Source organism: Cannabis sativa, chromosome 9 (assembly GCF_029168945.1).
Source record: "Cannabis sativa cultivar Pink pepper isolate KNU-18-1 chromosome 9, ASM2916894v1, whole genome shotgun sequence".
Lineage (NCBI taxonomy): Eukaryota > Viridiplantae > Streptophyta > Magnoliopsida > Rosales > Cannabaceae > Cannabis > Cannabis sativa.
The window spans coordinates 23,044,269-23,053,225 of NC_083609.1; the positions used below are offsets into that span (position 1 = coordinate 23,044,269).

At 33.9% G+C, this 8,957-nt stretch overlaps 1 protein-coding gene across 1 annotated transcript; it reads right to left on the minus strand.

The window, feature by feature from the left end:
- Window positions 1-633: 633 nt before the first annotated feature.
- Window positions 634-2,589, minus strand: LOC115724079 (F-box/LRR-repeat protein 4). Its single transcript, XM_030653534.2, has 2 exons — window positions 2,038-2,589; window positions 634-1,712 (listed from the first exon to the last, which is right to left on the minus strand). Exons 1-2 carry the CDS (start codon window positions 2,387-2,389, stop codon window positions 835-837), a joined length of 1,230 nt encoding a protein of 409 aa, XP_030509394.2. The 5' UTR covers window positions 2,390-2,589; the 3' UTR covers window positions 634-834.
- Window positions 2,590-8,957: the final 6,368 nt, after the last annotated feature.

Below are 8,957 nucleotides of genomic sequence, written 5' to 3' on the forward strand. Positions count from 1 at the left end.
TTTACTTCATTTATTTCACAAAAATATGGAAAGAGAGAGAAAAGAGAACAAGACAAACAAGTAAACAATCCTCAAAAGCACCACACCAGCATAGCTTATCATATAAGCATGGGCCTACTTTTGCACTATTCATGCAACTAAAAACCCACTGCAGCTGCAGGACTACTAATTATTTCACAAGTATTCTTCTAAATGATTAAGGAATCTCTTTACACCAGCAAGGTACCAAACCTACCAAACCCATACTAGATCACATTCAAACAACTGGTTGGTTTGGCAGTCTCTAGCAACCAATAGACAAAAAGATAACAATAACAACTGTTTGGCAGTTTCTAGCAATAGAGAATGAAAGAATCTTTGTAAACTAAGTTGATAAATTTCATTATGGTTTGGCTGTTGGAAGGGAATACATATTTTAAAACTAATAAGTTGAGCATCCATTATGCTGCCACACCATCTTGACAACAAAACATTCAACTATTGTTTGTCACGTCCAGCGTCAGCATTATTAATATTACTTCTATTTAGAAGCTTCATAATTACCATCCATAAACAAAAAATTGAACTCACATAAAAACATAAAAATAAAAATAAAAAAAATCTGTGCATGTATTGTAAAGCATTCTTGAGATATTGAACGAATAATTATTCCTTTTACTTCATTCATATCAAGACGAGCAAAAATAAAATTACAAGACTGTCTAATATAAGGAACCAGGCAAGGGAAAACAGCAATAGAAAGACAATTTACATAAATTTACAAACATGTTTTGAGAAATTTAAACACATGGACAAAGCTTGTTTTTTTAATGTAAATAAAAGGATCTCAGATCTTCAAAGTAACACGTCGGGCTCTGACAAATTTCCAGTAAAGTTCACTCTACAGTAATCGGGAAATTGCAAACCTGACTCTGTAATATGTGGGCATGACCTCACATCCAGGTACTCCAAAGAGTTGCATTTGTCTAGAAGCCGGCCTATACCGGCCTCTGTGATCTTAGGGCAATTATTAACCTTCAACACCTTCAAAGTCAGCGCTGATTGTCTACTTGTTAAGCACTCGAAGGCAGCATCTGATACCTCCTCGCAGCAACCAATGTCGAGGGCCTCAAGGTTTCTGCACTTGGTGAGGATACAGCTTAATGAAGAATTTGAAATGTTCAAACACCAGTCCATCCGCAAGTTCTTGAGGGTAAATTCACAAGCAGTGGCTAGTAATTGTATTGATTCATCAGTAATGTCACGACAGCCACCAATTATTAGAGTTTCAAGATTTTTGCAGAATCTGGCCAGAGATAATATTGATGGATTCCCAATTTTGTAGCAATCCAACAACTTGAGTGTCTTTAAAGAAGTTGCACATGCCTCTGAAACACTGGAAACCCCAATATCTCCTACATTGCTGCATTTATTGATGTCTAGAAACTTGATCCCACGACACCCCCTGACAAGGTCTGAAAGTCCTGAATCAGTTATATTAGAACATCCTTGGAGCCACAATTCCTCTATATTGGGGCAATTCTTGGAAAGGGCTTGTAAAACTTTGTCAGTAACAAGTCTGCAGCCAGCCAGATGAAGGCTGTGTAGTTTAGGACAACCACTAGCCACAGCTACCAATCCTTTATCAGTCAACTTTCTGCAATATGATATATCCAAGGACTGTAGTGAAGAAAGGCCATTTCCAATTGCCACTATTCCTTTATCTGTAATTCCTGTATGTCAAATTGCATAATCTTAGGTAGCTTAGATAAGGTTTCAACTCTTCAGATATTTGAAGAATTTGGGTAAATAAACAAGTTTTAATAGCCAAAATTAATATAGCACAATTATCATAGAATCTGATTGACATTAAGTACTCTAGCCCAAAAATGCAGGAAAAGAAAAGAGTTCATTTCTATAATATAAGATAAAATCATGATGTCATACTAGAAAGTTTGCGATTACGCAAAATCATGAATGATAAACAGATAATGGCCTAGTAATGTTGACACTTTCACAAAATGTACCTACTGAATTCAAGATGATCAGACTATTTACCTTTACAATTCTGCAAATTGAGAACTTTCAAGCATTTAAACCCATCGGCAATAACAGAGAGATCAGAATCGGTGACGCCAGGATAGAAGGACCGAGAAACGGACTGGGAGAGATCCAATTCTAGAAGTCGAGAGAACCTGGCTGCCATTCTCTCAAGCATGTGCGGCCCAGCACGTGCGAATAGCTTCTTCCTCTCGGTGCTCTGCAAGCGGAGCCATCTTTTGCAGACCAATCCAAAGAGCTCCTTATCCTGATCGCTCTCTAGCTTGGCCAGCACCGAACGGAGCTCGTCGTCAGTCAATGCGTCGTTTATGCAGACCGTTTCAGACAAGGGCAGAACTTCGGTAGCCATTGGTGGAGAAGAAGAAAGACAACGAATTTCTTCAAAGCTTATACCTAATTCTGATCCTAACCCTAATTGTTATAATAAAATCTACAAGGCACCGTATGGGGAAGGAACCGAGCGGAAGCTCCGGCCAGTCGAACAAACTTAATGTAGTTGATTGAGGTTCACTATGGATTTACAAACAAAAATTTCACTATCTATACATATTTTATATCAAAATTTAGACATTCCACCAATTTTTATAAAATAATAATAGGCTAAAATAATAATAGACTAATTAGTAATTTTTCCTCTCGAATTTTGACATGTATTAAATCATGCTCCCTGAATTTTTTTTGCCATTAAAAATTCTACCTGAAATATTGAGATTGTTAAATTTAAAGACTTTTGTCTAATTTTCGTAAAAAAAATTCTAACATGAATGAAAGTTCAAGAGGCATGATTTAGTATATATCAAAGTTTGAGGGGCATGATTTAGTAGATATCAAAGTCTGGAGAGCATGGTTTAGTACATAAACAATTACTGAAACAGTAAAATTGAATGAAATTAGACAAAAGTCCTTAAATTTAACAATCTCAATAGTTCGGGGAGAATTTTCAACGGCCAAAAAAATTCAGGGGTCACGATTTAGTACATGTCAAAGTTCAGGGGAAAAAATTACTAATTAGCCACAATAATATTACTTTTCCATATTACTTAAACTGTCCTTTTCATTTAATTTCTTCTCCCTCTCTCTCTTTCTCTCTCTCTCTCTTTCTCTCTTCCCTTGGTTTCTCTCTCCACCGAACACAAACATCGGCCTCCAACGGCTACAAACCAAGATAACCCAACCACCAGCCACCCCACCTCTCTTCCTCCCTCTTCTCTCTTCCTCCCTCGACTTCTATCTTCCTCCTCGATTTTTCTCGCCCAACCATCGTCGCCACCCAAAACTCAATCAAACCTTAAACTCTAAACCGAAAACCCCCTCCTTTGCTCCATTCACTTAATAAATGTTTGAAACCACCACCATTTTTCAGTGTTGAACGCGTGCGACCATCACCAAGGATAGAGCTCAGACCACCACCGCGCCACCATCACCAAGAACAAAGCTCAGACCATCACGAACAACAACAACCTAAACATAGTCAAATTGTAAATTTTCTTCAAAAGTAGATTTTTCATACATTAAATTGTGAATTTGTGTATGTTGTTGAGATTAGTTGAACTTTTATAGATTTTTGTAGATTATGTGTCTTGTTGATGGTGGTCTGTTATTTTCACAGTGATATCGATAGGTTATCGATTATGGAACCAAGGGACAGTTGATAGTTTATCAATAGTTTAACGATAGGTTATAAACACTTTATTGATAGGTTTTATTATTTATTGATATTGAAATTTTTCTTTAGCTTGATTATTTTTCCAATTTTTTTTAATATTTGTCAATAGGTTATCGATAGAATTTCTATTGTTTGTCGATGGTTTAGTTAGGATTGTGACTTGCTATTTTTTTTCTTCAAATTTTTTAATTGTTTGTCGATAGGATATCAATACTTTATCTATAGTTTATCGATAATTTTGGTTAGGTTTTGATCTTTATTTATGGATTTATATTTTGTAAATAGGTTATCGACAGTTTATTTATGGCTTATCGATGGTTTCAAGTTTGTAAAAATATGTTGTCCATATGATTATTTATCGATAGTTTAATGATACCACATCGATATTATATTGATAGTTTCTAGTTTGGCTAAATTATTTTATAGATTAACCAATTATCGATAGTTTGTCAATTGTTTATCGATAGGTTGGATGTCTTTTTTGCTTGTATTTGTTTTCAAAAGAATTTTAATTTTGTCAATAGGTTATAGACACTTTATCAATGATTTATCGATAGTTTCTAGTTTGCCAAAAATAATTTGTCCATATGGTTGTTTTTTGATAGTTTGACGATACTATATCGATGGTTTCTTATTTGCCTAAATTATTGTGTAGATTAACCAGTTATCGATTGTTTGTCGATTGTTTATCGATAGGTTTACTAACTTTTTTTTTTTTTTTTGTCTTTCATAGATGCCTATAAAATTTATAGTTCCTGTCCCTGAATATTTTATAGGTTTTGTCACCTAGAGAGGTAGTGGTATATTCAATAAGATTATTAAACCAGAATTTGATAAACATAGTTTGACTGGTAAGGTGAAGGAAAGTCTTTTCGATCAATTCGGCATGCTGGTCCTCCATCATTTTCTTATGTATTATTTCACCAACTGATGCTTCATAAAATGAAGGTTGATGTTGAGAAAGCAGAAGAAATTTGGTTTTACATCGGATGGAACGAGATGAAATTTGGCATGGTCGAGTTTGCACTAATTCCAAACCTCAACTGTTGGAATTATTTTACCAGGATCTAGATTTACTATCAAGTATGTTATTAACATCCTAAATATGAACTTCTAAAACGATATGAAATAAACACATATAAAGTATTAGAAACCTTACAGTGGTTGCAGCAGAATATAATGTCTCCTTCCACTCAGATCTCTAACCCTTGTATCCTTTCTGTAGCAGAGTATCACCAAGATCTGAGTCCGAATCTCCTTCTCTTGAAACTGAATTCTTCACAGCCTTACACGCTATAATTGAGTACCACTTGATGTGTGTGGGAACTCACTCTTTCACTATAGGGTTCGGTTTAGAAGAGAGGAAGAGAGAGAGAGTGTGTGTGGTTTCGGCTAGGGTATAGGAGAGGAGGCTAATTTTTTACTGAAGGAATGAGATGCATCATCTTTTCCCTTAAGTCATCACTACCTATTTATAGAAAACCACCTAGGATTAGGTTAGACTTATTTGGCATTAAAATAATGAAAAAATAAATGGTAAATTGCTATTAGAGTGGCCGACCATGGATTTGTTGGAAATTATTTTACCAGGATCTTAGATCTACTCACAAGTATGTTTATTAACATCCTAAATATGAACTTTCTAAAACGATAAATTAAACACATATAAAGTTTAGGAAACCTTACATTGGGTGCAGCGGAATATAATGACTCCTTCCGTTCAGATATCTAGCCCTTTATTCCTTTCTGTAGCAGAGCATTATCAATATCTGAACCTGGATCTCTTTCTCTGAATCCTTGATGCTGAATCTCCTTTGCTGATGATCTTTCTTCACGATCTTCCTCACTATGATTGAGGTATTGCTTGATGTGTGTGGGCACTACTCTAATCACTAAGGATTTCGAAATTCAAAGGAAGAAGAAAGAAGAAGTGGTAGCTAAAGATAGGGAGAGAGAAGGCTCAGTTATTAAATAATATTGTCATTTATCATATTTATTAATTGAACCATACAAAGTATCATAATTAACAAATATGCCCCTATAAACTCTTTCTTTACAATTTCGCCCTTACTTAGTGAAAAATTAACAAATAGACATAGTCTAATTTGAGAATTATAATTGATTAATCAAAACCAATTACATGAGTCTTACAAGCAATATTATCTCAACTAGTGGGGGGACCATGGGTCTATATAACCGAGCTTCCAATAAGTAGATCAATAATTTAACACTAAAATTCACTAACTTATTAATTCTTCGTTGAATCCACGCATAGAACTTAGAATTGCACTCTCAGTATATAGAATGCTCTATATGTTCCACCATATAGACACATCATTAGTTATCCATTGTTATAATCCTAATGTGATCAATGATCCTCTATATGAATGATCTACACTGTAAAGGGATTAAATTACCGTTACACCCTACAATGTATTTATTCCTTAAAACACTTGACCCCGTATAAATGATATTTCAGCTTATGTGAAATGAGTACTCCACCATTTATGTTCGTTTGGTCAAGCTCGAAGGAGATCATCCTTTGCTTACTATTCGCCAGATAGAAGCTATAGATTCCATGTTTATGATAGCGCTCCCACTCAATTGCACTACCGTGTTCCCAAAATGTACGTATCACCCTGACCTAAAAGTAGGCTTAACTAACAAATCAAAGAACACGAATAGCCTTTCAAGATTGAGCCTAATCATAACAGGATTAAGAACATTTGATCTAGGATCAACTAGGCGATATTGACTTGAATAGATATTACGGTAAGTTTAATAAATCTAAGTCAAAGTTCAATATCGGTCCCTTCCGATGCATACTCCATGCATCCAACCTGAGCTTTACTTTAACCAATGCTCTGGAAAGAACATATCACTTCTCCAAATGCAAGTAAACTCTGTTGTAGATTATCATATCAGTAAAACCCTATGTCTGATAAATCTAGGAAACTTTATTCACATAGTCATGTTTACTTTCCAATGTGTTGACGGCACAATAAACAGGATCAAGTATGTGAAAAGGGTTTCAGATGAATTTATACATTATGTACATATAATCATGAAATAAATCATGTGAACCATGCAACATTAAATGTTATTTCTGATCTATATTAATAAGTAAATCTGATTATATTGAAATGAGTTTTATTTAGGGCATAAAACCCAACAGGATTGGATATTGGGCCCCACTTTACAATTTTGCCATTTTCTCATTTTTCATTCTTATTTTATCAAAAATGCCAGTTTTCTAATTTAACCACTTAAATGTCAAATCTAATTATTTAATAACTAAAAATTAATTATTAAATAATATAGTCATTTGATATATTTATTAATTAGACTTATCAAAGTCTCTTAATTAACAAATAAACCCTAGAAACTCTTTCTTCACAATTAAGTCATTGCTTAGTGAAAATTCATAAAGTAGACATAGTCTAATTTTAGAATTATAATTGATTAATCAAAATCAATTAACTGAGTCTTACAAGTAGTATTGTCTCAACTAGTATGGGGACCATGGGCCTATATATCTGAGCTTCCAATAAGCACCTCTAGAATTTACCAAGTAAATTCACTGACTTATTGATTTCTTGTTGCATCCACCATAGAACTTGGCTTGCATTCTCATTTATATAGAACGCTCTATATGTTCCACGATATAGATACGCTATTAGTTATCCATTATTATAAACCCAATAATAAATGATCCTCTATAGATGATTTATATTGTATAGGGATTAATTTACCGTTACACCATTCAATGTATTTTATCCTTAAAACACTTAGCCACCTATAAATGATATTTCAGTGAACTAAACATAATCACTGAAATGAGTACTCAACCATTTATCTCTATTTAGCCAAGCTCGAAGGAGATCATCATTTCACTTCTATACCCTGATAGAAGTTAAGATTCCATATCTATGTTTAGCGCTCCCACTCAATTGTACTACCATGTTCCCAAAATGTATGTATCACCCTGACCAAAAAGTAGGCTTAACTAACAAATCAAAGAACATGTATAATACTCTTGAGATCGAACCTAACCATGTCAAGATTAAGATCATTTGATCTAGGATCAACTAGGTGATATTGAATTGAATAGATATTACGGTAAGTTTATCATATCTGCTTCAAAGTTCAATATCGATCCCTTCTGATGCATACTCCATGCATCCAACCCAAGATTTACTATAACCAATGCCCTGGAAAGGACATAACACTTATCCAATGTGCAAGTAAATTATGTTGTAGATTATCATATGAGTTAAACCCTGTGTACTGGTAATTCTAGGAATATACATTTAATCACATAATCTTGATTATTTTCCACTGTGCTGACGACACAATAAACAAGAATGTAAATGTGATAAGGATTTGGATGAATTTATAAATCAAATAAACAAATAAATGATAACATGAACCAAATGACACAATAAGTGATGAAAATACTTTTGTTTCTTTATTGATATTTAAATGATAGAGATTACATTGAAATAGAGTTTTATTTAGGGCATAAAATTCAACATTTTCCAGCTAAGCCATTGCCAAAAGTGACTTATCCACACTGCATAGGCTGAATGTTGGTCAAAAAGTCCTTGTCACCTGTCATATGTCTAGAGCAACCACTATCAAAATACCACATTTGACATGCAGCACTTTTATCAAAAAGACTAGCTAGACAATTTTTCTTAACCCATTTTGTTTCAAACCTTAATGTTTCTTTTGAGATTTTTCCAAATTACCAAAATAATTTATTGTAAACATATTTTGCAACGTGAAACATTTAGGCCTGATATGTCCTTTTCTACCACAAAAATGACAAGTAGGAATAAATCTTTTTACCTCAGATCGTACTCTTTTTGTAAATCCTGGGGATTTTGCGGCAGCAGAACCTATTTTTGCAACGATAGGTTGTGAAACTGTTGCAGCAGACTGCACATTTGCAGCATCGGGAAGATTCGTCAGAACACTAGATTTTACAAACTTCGTGATTCCAGAACTTTCCATACCATTTGATACAATGCCTACAAAACCTTTTTGACATTCATTCTGAACTTTTTCAAAAATAGAAGATCCAGGGTTAAGCATTTGAACATTTTTCTTAAAATTTTCAAGTTCCTTTTTTAAAAGAGTGATTTTTTCATCTTTAACACAAAAATCTGTCTCATATTCTTTTATTTTTAGCTCAAACATTTCAATTTGATGAGACAGTTTTTTATTCATTTTAATCAACTCTCTATTT

Coding starts and splice junctions, on each gene's coding strand:
- LOC115724079 (XM_030653534.2), bottom strand. CDS start 2,389: ATGGCTACCGAAGTTCTGCCCTTGTCTGAAACGGTCTGCATAAACGAC. Junction 1,713..2,037: donor CAATTTGCAGAATTGTAAAG/GTAAATAGTCTG, acceptor TTTGACATACAG/GAATTACAGATAAAGGAATA.